The sequence below is a fragment of the Cenococcum geophilum genome (assembly GCF_001692895.1).
Source record: "Cenococcum geophilum 1.58 unplaced genomic scaffold K441scaffold_19, whole genome shotgun sequence".
In the NCBI taxonomy this organism is placed as follows: domain Eukaryota; kingdom Fungi; phylum Ascomycota; class Dothideomycetes; order Gloniales; family Gloniaceae; genus Cenococcum; species Cenococcum geophilum.
Window position 1 is genome coordinate 118,413 of NW_027137577.1, and position 17,620 is coordinate 136,032.

General features: G+C 47.4%; 6 protein-coding genes across 6 annotated transcripts; 3 read left to right on the forward strand and 3 right to left on the reverse strand.

Annotated features, from left to right (window-relative positions):
• Positions 1-609: 609 nt before the first annotated feature.
• K441DRAFT_558937 (uncharacterized protein) lies at positions 610-2,635 on the reverse strand (the record flags this gene model as incomplete). The annotated part of the gene is made up of 2 exons (XM_067643428.1): positions 610-2,100; positions 2,183-2,635. The coding sequence occupies 2 exons, from the start codon at positions 2,633-2,635 to the stop codon at positions 610-612; spliced, it is 1,944 nt and encodes a 647-aa protein (XP_067504307.1).
• A 1,984-nt stretch (positions 2,636-4,619) lies between these two features.
• K441DRAFT_659238 (HSP20-like chaperone) lies at positions 4,620-5,982 on the forward strand. Its single transcript, XM_067648486.1, has one exon. The coding sequence runs from the start codon at positions 4,928-4,930 to the stop codon at positions 5,816-5,818; it is 891 nt and encodes a 296-aa protein (XP_067504308.1). The 5' UTR covers positions 4,620-4,927; the 3' UTR covers positions 5,819-5,982.
• A 142-nt stretch (positions 5,983-6,124) lies between these two features.
• K441DRAFT_659239 (Bet v1-like protein) lies at positions 6,125-7,096 on the forward strand. Its single transcript, XM_067648487.1, has 3 exons — positions 6,125-6,489; positions 6,578-6,740; positions 6,798-7,096. Exons 1-3 carry the CDS (start codon positions 6,271-6,273, stop codon positions 6,869-6,871), a joined length of 456 nt encoding a protein of 151 aa, XP_067504309.1. The 5' UTR covers positions 6,125-6,270; the 3' UTR covers positions 6,872-7,096.
• Positions 7,097-10,311: 3,215 nt separating this feature from the next.
• Positions 10,312-11,264, forward strand: K441DRAFT_659240 (uncharacterized protein). The gene is made up of 3 exons (XM_067648488.1): positions 10,312-10,591; positions 10,645-10,774; positions 10,847-11,264. The coding sequence occupies exons 2-3, from the start codon at positions 10,728-10,730 to the stop codon at positions 11,181-11,183; spliced, it is 384 nt and encodes a 127-aa protein (XP_067504310.1). The 5' UTR covers positions 10,312-10,591; positions 10,645-10,727; the 3' UTR covers positions 11,184-11,264.
• Positions 11,265-13,016: 1,752 nt separating this feature from the next.
• On the reverse strand, positions 13,017-14,061 carry K441DRAFT_89076 (uncharacterized protein). The gene has a single exon (XM_067654514.1). The coding sequence runs from the start codon at positions 13,894-13,896 to the stop codon at positions 13,321-13,323; it is 576 nt and encodes a 191-aa protein (XP_067504311.1). The 5' UTR covers positions 13,897-14,061; the 3' UTR covers positions 13,017-13,320.
• On the reverse strand, positions 13,933-15,254 carry K441DRAFT_416097 (uncharacterized protein; the record flags this gene model as incomplete). Its single annotated transcript, XM_067641526.1, has 3 exons — positions 13,933-14,058; positions 14,115-14,609; positions 14,709-15,254. Coding segments are annotated over 3 exons (1,167 nt in total), but the record flags the coding sequence as incomplete, so codon positions are not given.
• Positions 15,255-17,620: the final 2,366 nt, after the last annotated feature.

The window sequence follows — 17,620 nt, forward strand, 5'->3', positions numbered from 1 at the left end:
AATAACTGGCTTAATCATGCTGTAAGAGCAAGGGAATGGCGGAACGCCTTTTTGACTTGCGTGCTGGGACTATGCTACACACAAGCCGCTTGGAATCATAGTCCTATCTATAAAGGATCCTTGTTTCCACTATCTTCCTCCCTTGAGAAAGGCGTTGTCTGATATGTTAAATCACAGCTCTCATTCTTCTCATAACTCCACAACCCTCCAACATCTTCACAATAGGCCAACCCAGCACAATCAATTCCAGCTCAAATTATATCTCGGGCATCGAGCCGCCGCTTCTACCTCTCCATAGATACGAATAAAGCAAGAACAGCAGCAGATCAACCAGGAAGCAAGCAAAACAAACTCCCTAGCAATGCCGCTAAAGCTCAGGCAACGCCTCCAACACCTTGGCGCTGAAGTAGAATCAAAACCGAAACTCAAATATCAATCTTAGCCAACTAGTGTACTGGTACCGGCAGCAACACACGATCCACAACTAAAACTGATCTCTACCACTAGTGATACTCATCCTTTTGTCTCCGGCATTCCTGTGAAACTGGTTTACAAGTTCATCACACTCTCCTCGTAAATGTAAACAATTCTACGAGGAAGAAACTGGTCTTATCGCTTGATCGCCCTGCCGACCGGTGCACTGATGTCTCTTCTCCCGAGCGTTCCTTCCAACATCTGCTTTCGTGGCGTACTCTGTCCGGCTGCGATACTCCGTGCTCTGCCTCGGCGTAGCCGAATCTGCTCTAACGCGGCTGCTCTATCAATTGGCAGTGCGTTCAGATCTAGATCTCTTAGCGGCTGAGATGATCCTGAGTTGGGCGCGTGGGAAGGCAAGTGGGAGATAGTGGAGGGCGTGGGAGGCATGTTATGTATTGGTGCTGGAGAGAAGTGAAGAGGCACTGTTGTTGTAGTGGTGATGGTGCGGGTGAGGAAAGTCGGAGTCGCAGGGCCGGAAGGACCGTGGAGAGGTGTTTGGAGCTCGGAGGGAAGCGCGGGAGAGGAAGGGGATGGCTCGTCTTCAATGGCCTCCTCGTCAATGTTAGAGTATGTGGAGGTCGTCTGTAATGTAGGGCGATATGGTGGTGGAGAAGTGGTGGAGGTCCTTATTGTGGAGAAGTCCGGTGTGGGGGCCCAAGGGGAAGACTCGATGGCCGCTTCGGTTATAGATGAAAGGTGAGGGCGGGTAGAAGGAGCTGGTGTCGACGTTGTGGCGGGTTCTGGTTTAGCTTGAGACGACAGGGTGCGGAAAGTGCCTGTGGTCGGGGAGAAGGCAACCAGCGGCTCTGGTTCCTTTACTTCCTCTGGCATCTGTTCTGCTGGTGTGGATAGACGCTCTGCCTCGGCTTCTGGAGCAGCTAGGGAAATGGTTACAACGCCCTCCATCTCGTCTCCATCATGGTCGCTAGCTGGCGGCGTGATGACTGGAACTGTGGCTTTGATACGCTCTATTTCTGCATCATAAGTGCTATCGTGGACATAATTCGAGCCTTGAAGTTCGGCGACGCGGCAGGAGCAGCATTGGAATTGGCATTCCATTTTCATAAAGTCGATTTGATCCTCTGCGCGTTCCCGGCGGCGTCTCTCAAAGGCGAGCTCTTCTTGTAGGGACTTCAACTCAATAGCTCTTCTTGGCATGATATTCTCCTTATCCTCTCCGTCCATGTTGATCATACATTGCTTCCGCGGTGATTTAGCAGGTGATGAAAACTCATCATCCTCATCACTTGTGGCCACAGGAAGCGCGATACGACCTTCTGCGGCGATTCGCGCTACCTCTTCTTCCTTGAGACTCGTCTTGAGGGCATCACGTTCTTCTTCAACCACTTTGATTTTCTCTCGTGCCTTATCTAGCTCTTCTTGCACACCAACGAGCTGATACTGTGCGGTAAAAGCCTCCTGCTCGCGTTTTGCTAGTTTCATTTTCTCGGACTCAAGGCCGGATTGAGTGATTCGGAGCGAGTTTCGCGTGGCTTTAAGCTCTTCTTGCATTTTGACAAGTGCGGAGGATGATTTGAATGCTTCTTTTCGGGTACGCCGTATCTCTTTCTCGTAGAGAGACTGTGCATGGCTGTGTGTTTCTTTTGAGCGATGGAGTTCATCCTACATGCGGGATCGATTAGTATTNTCATGTACTGGAATATCTGGTTGAATGATTATATGAAGAGAAAAGTTCAATACTCACCATAACAACCTCTAATCTTTTTGCGCCCTTCCTCTCCCGTTCCCTCCCCTCTTCAATATCTTTCCTCAATTTCCTAACTTCCTCTCTCCATTTTTTTCCTTCTCGTTCCACCTCCTCCTTTTCGTCCTTGATCTTCTTCAAATCCATCTCCGCCATCTCACGCGCCATCTCAGCCCGCTTGATAGCGATCTCGTCGCGCCGATGTGTTTCCTTATGGTCTCGTATTTCTAGGCTGTTGAACCGCGCAACCATGCCTTGGACGTTTGCGTCAGAATTGTCTCGACTGTGTGATGGCTTCAGACCAAACGGAGAAGTGCTGAACTCTGGCAGAGAGGGCGATTGCGCAAGGTGCCCGCCGCCATATGGAGAGCGGTTACCATTGACACGTTCCGGTGAGAGTGGGAAGAGAGGTGTCCCCGGCGAGGCGGGGAATTTGAAAGGTGGCGGATCCATATGGATCAATTGCAGTATGATTTGTTCTCTGATGTCGTGGTGATATGCTATATGGACTGTGGTGGTGAGGTCCAGGGATGTCGTCGTGTCGAGGTGGTACTGGAGGGCTCTGTGTGTGGATAAACAAACCGATGCCTAGCAACACAACCGAACATGGTCCGTGCGCACATTCTCGCCACCACCTTACCGCCTATCAAAGCCTTTCTATGAGGGAGAGTGTTCGAAAATAAAGACATGTATCCATCTATTTTGCCTTAGTCTAATATGGACAGCCCCTTAGAGTATATCTCAACGTCCACTTCAGATTGCAATCGTGCTGACTGTCGGGGAAATATTGCTTCGCTCTCCAGAAGACTCGCTGTCCCAAAACAGTCTTCCCATTTCTCTGCACGCAGTAGCTTCGATCTCGTTTAGAAGCGGATCTCAAGGCTCTCAATCCGCTATTCCGAACTCTCACCGTGTATCCCAATGTCCACGGAATAACCACTTGAGCGGCGGCTTTGCGCAGAAAATATCCTGTCCGCGAAATTGAAGTTTCGTCATACGTGTACACGCCCACTTGCACCAAGATTGGCGAATCGTAGGTGCATAACAAGGAACCTCATAACTGTCTCCTCAATTCGGTTTACAAATCAAGAGACCAGAATCCGGACACCGATATGTGTACAAAGATTGCATTGATTGCCGGTCTAGCTGGGCACGAAAGGTGATCTTACGAGGGGAAGATCGTAATATATAAGAGTGTAAACGATTTTGTATCTCCTAGAGCTCATGTGAGTGAGATTGTGTCCTAGTATATCGGGGTAGTTTCTAAGGAGCGTTAATGTTCGAGAAGAGTTATGTACATCAGAACGAAGTAAAACCTAATGGCAGATCCTAGATTGGTGGTCTCTAAGCGCTGATTCTTCACAATGCGAATGGTGAGGAGCTGTGCGGCGAAGATGGTGTGAGAGAACAGATCGATCGTGCTGTGCCTGTTCGGGCGGCTCGAGGGATTGCAGTTTCGCGATGTCTAACTTCAGTAAGACAACCCCACTACTGGATCAAAGCAGGACTTGACAGCGATTTATGAAAGAGCATCTTATAGACATTTTTTACAATTCTAGTGTAGTGTGATAGCCAATATTGAACTCATGTTGTTGAAGTCTTTCGAAACAGTATCATCAACACGCTAGGTAGGATCATGGAATAGGGATGACTAGGGGTCTGCTAACCTTGCAAGCTTGAAAGATGTGATCTGCGTATGTGCATAAACATGTTTCGAAAGATCGGTAGCCCTGCAACATAGCCGATTGCTATTTGAGAGCAACTCTTCAATTTGCTCAAGTTGTTTGAGCATTCTCCAAGGTTGCCGCCGATAAAGCGGTAACTTCTAGGCAAAACTATAGCTATGCTCTTGCATCGTTTGCTTCAGGATGTGCCTACACCAGTGAATTCAGTTCTTCATCGTGGATTCATAAGGGGATGGCACGCGGGTGACAGAAAAGTGACCTTGTAAACCATACAAATCACGGGGAACGTCAAGAGTCGCTCAACTCTACGGACTTATTAAGCCACAATAACGTAGACCCTTTAAATTTTGAATAGACAAAGGCGTTAAGGCGCCTTAAAAAATATTGTACCTGTATTATTATTATTTTATATCTTTTATGGTTATATTATAAGCAGTAAAGAAGATGACTACTTTGCAGTAGGCGTAAGGCTGTATTCATCGGCGAGTCGGTAGTTCAGTTCACCGCTCATACGTGTTGAATGTGTAGTCAAAAGCTTCTAGAATATCTCGCCTGCAATACCACAAGGTATAATGACTGTTTACTGCTACTAGCGTGGTAGATCCGCTTGTGGAGAAGAAATTGGTAGCGTGGCGAGACTGCAGCCACATGTGGCTGTCGGGTTTAATAAGCACCGATCTTGCCGATCATCTACAAAGAAACCAACCAGAAGACGCGCACGACTCAAAATGCCGTGGACGCCTTGCCGTTAAACTGATGAGAAGGTGGTGTACGCGGCATGGAAGCCTTCCCTTCATTCCAGCATGTTCTCGTGGTTTCAATACTCTCGGTAAGTTCGGCCGTGATTGGTGATTTCGGGTACTTGTTCGACAATCTTCCTCCGATGACCAATATAACGGCCCCGAGTGGCGACGTACGTATGCCTTCGGCTGCCTACGAATAAATTGTATATAAGACAATTGCTGGCGGTAGATATTTGTTCTCTCATCATCTCATCACATCAACTATCACTCAACCTACAAACAATCACACAAACCACAAAAACATACAATTAACATTCATGCCTTCAATACGCTACATCAATCAATCAGCTCCCTTCTGGGACTTCATCGCTAGCCTAGAAGACCAAGGCCAGGCACATCCTTTCTTCGCCTCGCAGCAGGATCAAAGAGAAAGAGATTCATCTGGTGACGAGGCACCTGCTGGCCCCTGGGGTTGGGGACCACCAGGTCGTGGCGGCTGGCACCGTGGACCACACCCACACAGACATCGTCACTCAGGGCCACCTCAACCACCACAGCCAGAGGGTTCCGATGCGCCGCCAGCACCTCATACGCCAGCCGAAGGTTCTTCCGATCCACAACAACCACCTCACCCACCTCACCCTCATCATGAAGGCCCTCCACCACACTTCCGTGGCTGCCATGGACGACGTGGACGTGGATTTGGTGGACGCGGAGGCTGGGGAGGCTTGGGAGGAGCTTGGGGAGGACCAGGCGGCTTCCCGATGGGTGGTGCCTTCAACTTCAGCGGTCTAGCCGAGCATCTCTTCGGCCAGGACAACAACGATGGCCAAGCCAAGGAAGCTACCGCTGACGACTTCAAGCCGGAGGCCGACATTTTCGACACCGAATCTGCCTACGTCGTGCATGTTTCTCTTCCCGGAGCCAAGAAGGAGGATGTGGGCGTCAACTGGGACGCTGAGAAGAGCGAGCTTAGCATCGCTGGCGTCATCTACCGTCCGGGGGACGAGGATTTCTTGAAAACTCTCGCGTTGGATGAGAGGAAGGTTGGAGCTTTCGAAAAGAAAATTCGCCTTGGTAGCCGCGCAAACCCGGCTCAAGTCGACACAGACATGATTACGGCGAAGCTGGAGGATGGCGTCTTGCGCGTCGAGGTCCCGAAGCTTGACAAGGATTACGTCGAGATCAAGAAGGTCGACATTGAGTAGAAGGATCTCGAATTAACGGAGATATGGAAAGAAGAGGAGTAGTAAAGGAATAGTTCGGAGTGAAAGGATTAGGACTAGGATTTAGGATAATTTGAACATTTGGAGGACTTTCTGCGCCTAACAAATTTGAATGTGACATTTGGTCAATTGTGATCACCAGCCCAAAACATGAAATGTTTGATCTTGCGTACAAAGTGATTTGTTCATCCCTGCAAAGAGTCATAATTCGACTAGGATTTGACGGTGTTTGTTTCGCGGTCTCGGTACGGGCGGGGTAGGGGCGGGTCAGGGAGCTTCCCAGAAAGCAAAGCAGCCGATGACGCCACCAAATAGTAAGCTTCAATCAACCTGATAATTCCAATAGCCAACAATCTCTCCCGATACCGAAAACAATTCACCGGGTAAAAGCATAATACCCATAACCAGTTCAATCTTAAATCCTACCAATCGCAATGTCGCGAATCCCTACCTCCACCTCCGTGACCGAATCGGCGGTTATCGAAGCCCCCATGNGCGCCGTCTGGCATCTCATCAAGCTGCAGAATTTCGCCTCCTTCTGGAGCAAGCTGGAGAAGAGCGAATTGGTGAAGGGTGTGTCTGAGGAGACGGATATTGTCGAGTGGAGCTTCAAGGATGGCACGGTATTGGAGGTCAAGCAAGAGGAACATTCCGTGAGTACAGTGCACTGACTGCAATCTCCCCGCGGGGTTGCTGGCATTGAAATGAGGCTAATTATTGCCTTTATTTGCTCGTCGTCAGACCATCGACCACTACATCACCTATAGCGTTATCTCCTCTAAGCCGGCGCTGAGCTACACCGCGGTTGTGAGTACTGTGAGATGCTATCCGGTCACGTCAGGCAAGCATGAGGGACATACTTTCGTGACGTGGACGGGCAATTTCTCTAGCGATGCTGATGCGGGTGTGTTTATTTTATCCTACCAAATTAGACTTAATTACTGATTACTGTGCATGGTAGGCGTAATCGAGGATGCCAAATTCAAGCGCCGCGAAGCTCTCGCGGATCTAGCCCACGCAGTGTCGAAGAAGTGAGAATATGGGAAATGAGTAGGATATGTAAGAGAGGGGAAGATGCAAAGCAAACGTACAAGTGTCATGAGATCATGGGGAGGTAATAATGGGATTACAGTTTCCCGGCGCGACCTCAAAATGTACACTACGCGGTTAGCACAGAATGGACATGACAAAATTTGATTGCAGTAAAAACTCTGTAGTACGATATTTGATTACAACGATATACTCCGTCTTACGATCTACATCCTTAATCAAAACTTTTCTGGTGTCTTATGATAAACTGACTTCTAATGATATCGTTAAGTTCCTGCCACCAAAATCGGTACAACCAGAAGAAATTTTGTATGGAAGGGAAGCTATTTGGCCGTGACGTGTTGGCTTCTTTTTCCTGCTCATCTATTAATCCAACACGTGACTTTCTCTATCCCCCGCAACGGTGGCGTTCACACAGTGGTGGCCCGTGTGGGAACACCAGAATTAGAAGTACGCGCATCACTTATCCCTTAACCCGCTGAAATTCGTCCATGTATTATCGATAAGAATCAGCCAATTAGATCAACGCAATCGACTGCGCGCGTTGTTTGGATTTGGTGTTTTGCATGGACCACCTACTCCGTGGACGCCGCGGGTTAAGGGATAGATTCAATCAATATATTTTTGTCAACCATGCCCTCCAATCGTACTTCTAATAATATAGACTTTGTTCCACTGACTCAATACCATATTCCACCAACTCGGGGGGCCAAACAACCCCTCCGAAGCCCTAGCCGCTGCCCGCATTCAAACCTCTATGGGTTAAGGATTACGACTCCTGTGGCTTAGGTCCTATTGATTCTATTAGCTAAGCCTTATCAACAACGTGTGCACATACCTAATTTCGCTTCGTCTGCAGCTAGATTAGTATATAGAACTAGCAGGAAGGGGTGTAAGCCACGGTCCACATAAAATTCAGGGCTCGAATTCAAGAGCTGTTCTAAGATTCTCTCCCTTACCAGATTATGACATCATATTTTACCCCGGCGTCTTCCTCAACATAGCTCCAAATATGGATAACTAGCAGCACGCCTTCTTACAGCTTACAGCCGGCGCCAGTAAGCATGTATGCGCCCGTCAAGCCGATTACTCTCCTAACGTATTTAGGGACTAGAGGGGCTACCTACAAAGGAAGGATAGGCGTTTGGGGCTTATATTAATAAGGTAAAGGGGCTTTACAACGCCGCTATCTGGAACAGATATCACGACTTTTGGTGAGGAAGAGGGGTTTAGAATATCTTCAAAATCGAGCTTAGAGCTCCGAATTCGAGTAGGCCGTGGCTTAAGCTCTGGCCATGTACTATACACCCCTTCCTGCCAGCTCTACATACTGATTTAGCTGCAGACGAAGCGAAATTAGGTGTGTGTTGTGCGCACGGGGATACCGAAGCTCGCACAAACTACAGCTGTAATTTGATTCTTCCAGCCAACCAAGGCGATTCTCCAGGACAGCTAAAAGGTCCTTGCGTGCAGCCAGCGTAGCGAATTTGAATGTTGCCGGGAGGGGTGAAGCTGGTTGTACAGCTTACGGACTCCGGCGTTTGCTACATCTGCAGCTGAATTAATATGTAGAGCTAGCAGGACGAGGTGTATAGTACATGGCCAGAGCTTAAGCCAGGGTCTATCTCAAATTCGGAACTCTAAGCTCGATTTGAAGCTATTCTAAACTCCTCCTCACCAAAAGTCGTAAAATCTGTTTCAGGTTGTGGATCTAGAACAGATATCAAGTAGCTACAGACGTAGCGAAATTAGGTATGTGTGTTGCGTGCATACCGGGGGGTTGGGGGGTAACATTGAGGTTCGCATAGGCTGTACCCGAGGCCTAGCTTCAATTCCCGGCTGACTCGGGATAAGCCTTGCCAGTCGCTCAGGGCATGCCTCTTTAGGCGCCGCGCTGTAGCTTCTGGGGATCCAATAAATTATGCGCATTGCTCTCGAGGCACCGGCGTCGCTTAGCGAGCCTGTAGCCTGGTACTAATCCCCGCCTTTGAGCCAAGTACGGACAGAGCGCCTGAGAACGGTCGCCATTGGGAGGGAGGCAGTGTCAGCCGGTCTACAGTTGGTCGTCAAAAGTCTGGGTCGCCTGGTCAATGCGTAGCTCCTACCGCTTAAAATTTATGTCTAATATAGAAAAACTTACATAAATTACAACTTATATACTCTCCTAGCATTCTAAGTTAATACCCTATCTACTATCATTTTACCTTCTATATAGCCTTAAGCCTTCTTAGTATAGATTTAATAAGGCGCCGAATAAGGCTATTTAGCAGCTTCTCCTACGCCTTCTTTAACGCCTTCCGTAGAGCTTTTAAATCTTCTTCCAAATCTCCTATAGTAGCTAATTTAGGGTATAGTTTATAAAGTAGCTTTTTAAAAGCCTATTAGAGGCACTTAATTAGGTTAAAATTAGGCCGATAAGGCGGCTATTCTATAGTCTAAATACTATATTTCTTAAGGAAGTCCTTTATATAATTAGCGCTATATATAGGTATATTATCTTATATAAAAATTTACCCTAGATAATATTAAGGGGGTAGGCTATAGGTAAGAGTCCTTATCTATAAGCTAGTGGAGTACCCGTTCCTCGCGGCGTTAGGATTTTTCTCTATAATAATTAATAGCTTCTCTTTACCCTACTATTTTAGGCGCTCTATAAGCAGCTTAAATAGCTATACGCTTTTCCCTTTAATTAAGCTTCTTTAGTTAAGCGTCTTAGGCCTACTAGATCTTAGTAAATATTTAAGGGTTTTATAGTTACTTTACTTTTTAATAGTCTTATATACGCAGCTAAGATAAACGTTAAATTTATACGCAAGCTCTACCCTTAATATACTAGCCTTATATTTTACTAATAAGGCTACACGCGCCGCAGGCGTTAATTTGGCCTTCGGCCTGCGATTTCTACTTATTTCCTAGCCGAACGAGCGCCTCATCGTTGTGTGGTGGTGGGTAGAAGGTAGAGAGTTGGTGGCTAGGCGTCAGTGCACTGACCAAGCGACCCAGACTTTTGACCTAGTACGTCCTGTACGACCGACCTGTATCGGCCTTGTATATTGTTCTACGCAGCGTGCCTAGCAGTTGGCCAGTCTATCGCTTACCTTTTTAGTATATAGGGCTAGCTGAATAGCGTATAGCTTACACCTTATATTAATTAAATATATTAAGTTGTTTTAAAGTTAAAATAATATAGTTTTAAATATATTAATTAAAAAAGTAAGATTTTATAATAAAAAAAGTGGTTTTATTTTATTAACAGTAAGAGTTTTTAATAATTTAGGATTAATAACTTAGTAGGTGTGGCTAAAGTTTAAGTTTGTACTACGTGGCGTATTTAGACACTGGCCCGGCTTTCGCCCAAACTCTCCGAGATTCGGACTCAAAATCTTGTGGCACTAATGACCATCACAGTCGATCTTCCGAAAGTTGAAACTCTAGTTTGATGATTTCGCCGGCATTCCCCATATTTCTCCTGCGAGTGGGAGAGGGTCGTCTAGACCCCCGCTACAAATCAGGATAGATAATCATTCTCCACAAGCTTTTGCTCCTGTCTGGTGGAGGTTTCACGGCACCCACCCTCAGGGAATCGGATTGCGGGCCATTATGGAGAATAAACTCCACATGCAGCTACCCGGGAAAGCCCACTGCAATTAGGACAAGTCATTGCAAAACGGAATTTGTCGAGGGTGCCTTGAAGCACGCCACCGGGTAGAGAGTCAACATCTATAAAGCAACAGCGCCATTCGTTGATATTAGAATAGGTTCTACAGAGCATCAGATTCCACTCTCGTTCAGCAAGTCCTTCAAGCCGCTAACCAGGAAATTCTCCAACCACCCCGTCATCATGCTTACTCCAATCAAAGCTGTGCTTCTCGCGCTCCTTGCATCCAGGTAAGATATTGACACCTCTCTTTCACTTTCCCCTTTCCATTTCTATAATTTATTCGACTTACTTATAAGCAGCTCCACCATTGCCGTCCCAGTCGTTGGCACTGCTCCCGGCAAGCCAAAGCCAACAAAGAGTTTGGAACTCCCAACCGGCTTCTCATCCAAGCTTCCAAGCATCTTCCCCACCGGAGGACACTCCAACTCAACTTTCACTCCGGTGAAGTCCTCATTCGAGCCATCAGCCACGCCGCCCGTCAAGCCCTCGAAGTCCGTCTACGACGACATTGCGGCGCGCGCCCCATCCGGCGGCTTCTCGCATCTCGGCTATCCCAAGCCGTCGAATGGGTCATTGTACAAGCCCAGTAGCACCGGCACCAAGCCCAGCTTCACCCCCTACAAGCTGTTAGTGTAGGGAGCAACATATGCTGGCCTGAGGCTGAGAAATTATGTTGTTTGGTGTAGATATTGACATCAATTCATGTTTATATATGTGATCATTTCTCTATAGTGCCCTCGTGAGAATGGTGAACGTCCAAAATGTTTGCGGTCTCCGAACGATGTCTATCCATGGATACTGTCCTCTTGCGCTAGCTTGTCCCAAGCGTCAGACTTCTAGGCAGGTAGATATATAGCTTAATAGCTAATAGTAAGGTTTAACTACCTACTTATCTAGACTCTTGCCCTAGTTTACGCCTATAGCAATATAACTTTTAGGGTAGACTAGACCCCTTACGCCTAGGTAACTCCTGTTTGCTTCTTAAGTATATCTTACTAGTATATCGCCCTAATAAATAGTCCTATCTATTAGTACACTAATAAATATAGTAGTCTCTCTAGCTAGGATATAATCCTATTTACCTACTAGGTATACTAAGGGTTAGAGCCTAGCTAAGAGGTGAGGGTATTAGATAGGTATTAGGTTAACTCTAGAAGTCTTTCCCGCTACTTAAAGTTCTCTTTAAAAACAGCTTTTTTAAAGCTTAGGTCTACCCTATATTACTACTAGAGTACCTACGCTTCTAGTTATCCCCTTACTCTATACTAGCTTAATAGACTATTTATATATTAGGTAATAGGCCTATTTATAACTAGGATATATTTAACTAAGGTTTATAACCTACTGGTAACCCACTAGTAGTAACCTATACTAATAGCTTATATACTATTCTATATATATACTATATAAATAATATAAGGTTAAAGTATAGGGTTAATAGCGGATTTAGTAGATATATAGCATTACCACCCTATAAGTTTAGCTATATATAAGTAACCTATAATCTACCTATAAAGTATATATAGCGCTACGCTAATATAGTATAAGGCTAAAGTATAGGTTTAATAGTAGATTTAATAGGTATACTGCCTTACTGCCTATAAGTCTAGCTATATACATCAGGAAAAGTGTGTGGCCTCCTGTCAGTCCTGTCGGGGTCCTGGCGGGGACCCGACAGCACTGACCGTCCGGTCAGGCCCCTGACAGAGTCCTGTCAGGAACTCGAGTGTGGGTGTTACACGGCGGTCCCGCTCATCCCTGACAGGAGGCCCAGGAGGGCTCCAGGAGCTCCAGGATCTTGGCACGCGCACAATTTCCTGATATATAAATAACCTATAACCTATCTATAAGGTATTAGCAACCTACCTATATAAGTAAGCTTTTAACATATTTTTAATAGTCTACTAAATTTAGGTAAGCCCTAAATAGATTAATTAGGATTTTTTATACTAGGTATAGAAACCCGCTATTAGCTTGGTTAAATATAGGGAAATTTTAGTAAGGCAAATCTAACTAATTAGATAACTTTAACTAGCGATTAAAGTTCCTTAATATCTTCGCGCCGCGTATATATACTACTTGTCTCTTTATATATAAAATTAAACGCTTTTTCCCTTTAATTTTTTTTCTTTTACTAAGGTTTTTATAGGGGTTTATTAAGGCCTAAGTATATAAAGGATTAGGGACAATTCTTTTTAAAAAGGGGGGGGGTATTATTATGTAAAACCTAAATAGACAGTTATATAGCCGTAAGGTATAGGCGACCTAGGGGCGACCTAGGGGTAACTTGCCTATAAGGCACGTGCGCTGCACATGCTTAGGAAAAACCCTTCCTTACCCCACATAGAGACTCCTCCTTTTCCCTTAAGGATTCGTCTATCTACACAATATACCCTATTATTCTATCAATTGGACTCCCTATCCACATCCTTATCTTATACTAGTTAGCTAAATAAAGTAGAATATATAAGTAGAAGAGATTAAGATTTAAATGCATTAATAACCGTAATTATAGCTACTAGGTTAGTCCCGTTATAAAATAAGCTATAGTTAAAAAAAAACCGCCTGGTTACAGCAAACATGCGCCCATAATCTCTTAGGCGCTTTGTAGAGGATTGTTAGGGCACGTGGAGCTGAGGATTAGTAAGAAGTTATGCAAAGGGGCGGGCCTGCCAATTATCTACGAAGCGGCTGAGGTACCTGAGATAACCAATAGTAGCATCCTAGCAAACAAAATTGGAAACCATTCTTTGCTTGCAGCTATTAGCTAGGCTTATGCTATGCCTTGGCTCATCCTCTCTCGCGCCTGTATGATCTCGTCTTCCGTCGGCAAATTCACTATCATTAAATACAGCACGTCTTGCTGCATCACCTTCTTCACCATCGCAAGCGGGTTGCCAGCTCCTAGGCCTCCTCCGATGCCGCCTCCTAGACCGCCGCTCCTTCCGCCTCCCATTCCAACACCTCCCCTTCCCGGTCCTCCACCAAATCCCCCGCCAAACCCTCTTCCCATCCTTCCTCCATATCCACCGTCATATCCCATTCCCGGCCTTCCTCCAAACCCTCTTCTCATTCCCCCTCCATAATCTCCTCTCATACCTCCCTGCATACCTCCTTGCATGCCGCCGTTATAGTACGGGCCATTGTAGTCCTGGTTGTTGTAGTTCTGGGTGTTGTAATTTTGGTTTTGATAGTTCTGATTGCCGTAGTTTTGATTGCCATAGTTTTGATTGCCGTAGTTCTGGTTGTCATAGTACTGATCGTTGTAATGTTGGTTGTTGTAAGGTTGGTTGCCTGCACCTCTACCAAGCAGGCCTCCGCCCAGAGCACCCAGCCCACCAAAGCCCATGCCACGCCCCCCGCCCGGTTGACCTTGGGGCCCTTGGATGCGGCCACCCGTGACAAGGGCAAGCAAAGAGCCACTGTTCGCGGGGTGATTAGGGTCGCTGTAGCGGGAAGCGAATTTGGGCTCTGGAGCAGTAGATAGGGCCGAGTTCGGATGCTCATGTTGCTAGTTTACGTTAGAAACAGTTTCAGCAAGCTCGCAAGAAGGGCAGATAAACTCACATAAGTCGCCTGCGCGCGTCTGTCCATGTAATTGGCCACAAACTCGCCACCCCGCTTTAGCTTGTTTGGCTTCTTCCCATCCGTACCCACGGTCATCTGATCAAGCGCGGGAAATATGAGCGGTGCAGCCTCAGGCATCTCCAGCTCACCATAAGTCCTGCCACTTGACACGCGCAGCTTTGACATTGTGTCCTTGACCTTCGACTCAGCCGGCTGGCTGTATTTTGCAATTAGGTCACCAATGCTGACCTGGCCAGCAGTGACGGGGCGGTCAGCGTCGGGCTTGAACGCCATGACGAGGCAGTAGAGTCCGCGGGGCTGGAAGAGCTTCTGGTTCATATCATCCAGGAAGGAGTTTGCGCGCTTGCGCGACTGGACCTCCTTGGCGGCACCAACGGCGACTTGGATCACAGTTGCGGTGATCATGGCGGTTACGGAGGGCACCATGCCAGCGATGGCAGCGCCGAGGAAGATTACGTCGAGGATTTTGGAGGCCTGCGGGAGTATTAGTTTGCGGCCTAATTAGAGTTTTGATATAATAATCATGGAGCTGGAACTATGCTCGTGCTAGGAGTTTTGATATCTTAGTCTTACCTCGCTCGCTTTATCAAAAGTATTCAGAAATACCAGGAACGCATCCTGATTAATTCCGCAGCCCTCCAACACAGGCGCATACGCACGTACAAAACCTCGCGCCTTCGCTCTGGGTCGTCGCTGTGGCAGAATCACCGGACAAGGCAGCCTGCACGCCAGATTGGGCGGAGGAAGCAGCACCAGCATGCGCATCAGCTCCGCTTTCACATCCTTGTCCGAAACCTCAGCGTAGGCCTGCGGGTCTGCTTCTTCGGCGGCATCGTCCAGCTGCCAGGCCTCTTCGTCGTCTTCTTGACGCTGCTCGGCCGGCGCGGCCCTGCTAGCGGCGATCAGCTCGCTCGCCTGATCCGGGGGCAACTCGGCGTAGACTGGCGGTGCGTCTTCGTAGTTCGGAGGCGCGTTTGTTTCTCTGCTTGCTGCTGCTGAGCTCGCAGCTGTTGAGCCTGGAGCGGGGGAGGTAGCGCGGGACTTTGATTCTTTGTGGTGGGCGTGGGCTTCGGCTGCTAGGCCGATGCCTGTGCCTACGAGTTTTACGAGGAAGGACATATCGCGTGAGAGATGTAAGAGAATGGTTAGTAAGAAGGAGATGTAGATTGAAGCGATAGAGCTCCGAGCAACGGGGTTTCAACGAAGTGGCCTTTATACATCATTGGATCGTCCGTAGGAATATTAATAGCGGTGGGGTTGAACATAAAATTCCATGGGGATGGTTGGTGGTTTCAGCCATGCGATCCTTCTTACCCTTGCCCCCAGATTTGATGAACGTGTTGAAGAGTTTTGGCGAATCAGAAGGAGAGACTCCGTGTGTCAGGACAGGGAAATGGCGGACACAAGCATGTCTAACGAGGCTTGTGCAGAAAGCTTGGATAGCGGCCGCGCCTAACACGCCGGATAAGGTAATCTGTGCGCACTTACAAGGTTGCAAGGGTTTGGAAGGCTGAGGGGCCGCGTATGAGAGCACCACCACGCTTGCTATTCAGCTTCACCGATGGACTTCCAACGATTGATAGCAGCGCCACGCCATGGAAATTTTTGTTGGTAGGGGGAGTAGGCGGACATTCACAGGAGCTTCCTGCGATCACGTGATAGCCTCGCCAGGATGGAGCAAAAATGGATTTCCCCTTCCTCTTTAGGACCAGCGCTTTTTCCTCGAGAAGGTGCCCATAAGGTTGCTGAGGTTTTAGGCCTCTTTGTTGCTTAGGCGATAGAGCCCCTATAGTTCGGCGACCTATGGGGTGTATCTGCTAGTCCCAAAAAGGAAAGATAAATCCATTTTTGCGCCGTCCTCCGTATATAGATTCGTTCTTTGTGGCGACCCACCTTATGGAGCCTCCACACACCACTGTACACCCGCGTTCCTGTGTGATAAATTTTAATTATGCCCCAAGATAATGACGTATGCTTTTCGCAAGTTTTGCCTATTTCTCGCCTCAAGTATCAGCTCCTTAGGAAGCATTCATGCAGGTACCCAATAATTTTGGCCTATCACACTCATAATTGTCACTAGATTTGTTCCTGTATGTATATAATTGATACTCTTACCTTCTAAATACTGTCCAATTGGGTAAGCTCCTTTCTTATGCCTCTCTTTAGGTCAACGTGACCACCATAGATCAATGACGATCTATCTCGCCGTTATTCCTGTACAGTTAAAAGTCTTAACAGTATCTTCAGCAAGCACCATAGATGTGACTGGCACAGGATTCTACCGTAAGGTGCATAGGCATCTATCTCTCAAAGCCTTAGATTATAATGCTGGGCTATCGCTAAGTTCACTGGACATTGTCTGGGACCACTTGTAGTAAGAGAGCCCGCGAGCACCCATGTCAAGCTACCGAAAACTGCGCCATAACGGTATCTCCAAAACCTCTCGCAGCCCAACCAGACTAACTCCCTGACCTCCCGTTAAAGGAAAGGTCTCCCACATAATCAAACCCAACACAACCTTCCTGAGGAACTCGTTTTCGTGAACCAGCGACCGGGCAAATTCGTCGCCTCCGCTATCGTCCAATCTGCTCACTTCCAGCACATCTCGCTTCAGCACGACATCGGCCTCACCGCCGGCCAAGGGCAGGCAAGCAAGCTGGCTGCGACGACGCTAATTTCAGCTATACCGAGGTAGCTGTGCGTCACTTCGCAGTCTGGGAAGAGGCCAAGAAGTTGTAGGCGCCTTCAGGAGTGTGGCAGTGATCAGAGAATTTCGGCGTCTCGGACCTTGCGTTGAGCCGGCAGGACTGCTCGCTCACTATTTAACGCCGAATATGACTGTGCAGGATGTTAGTGGTGTAGTGAGTCTAAGTGTTACTCTGGTGGGGTATGTGGAGGGGTACTATAATTTTGATATCGGGCCCAGAAGCGTAGTAATTGATGCCGTAGTAAGGTGTTTGACCCACGAAGAGAGCGAGTATAACAACGACTGTGTGATGGGAAGTGGGGAGGTGGATTGGAAGGCGTGGGTGAAGTGTTCAAGCATCCATACTTTACGTAGAACATCCTGAAAACGATTAAGTAAAGATGTTCGGGTGTGGCATGTTGGAGGATATATACGAGCGGATGACGGCGATATTCTCCAGTTTAATACTTCTTAGACGACTATGATTGGTCAGCTTGGCTCTTGAGCTGGTGCAACGCTTTCAAACGTTATCGCGACCGTCACTACTCAATATCTCTCGCAGAGCAATATCAGCACTATTTCCCTCATCCCCTCCACGAAATCTTCAGGGCGGTCTCCCCTCCTAGCATACGCCACCTGCCATTAACTCACGACTATCAGTGGCCCCTTCAACCTAAAAGTAACGCCGTACATCTCTAACATACTTCCACTAATACGCTTCGTGCCTATAGTGGAGCTCGGCATTTAACTCAGGGCTAGCTCAGGGCTAGGTTTCGCCTTTCTAGTGCGAAGGCTTTGT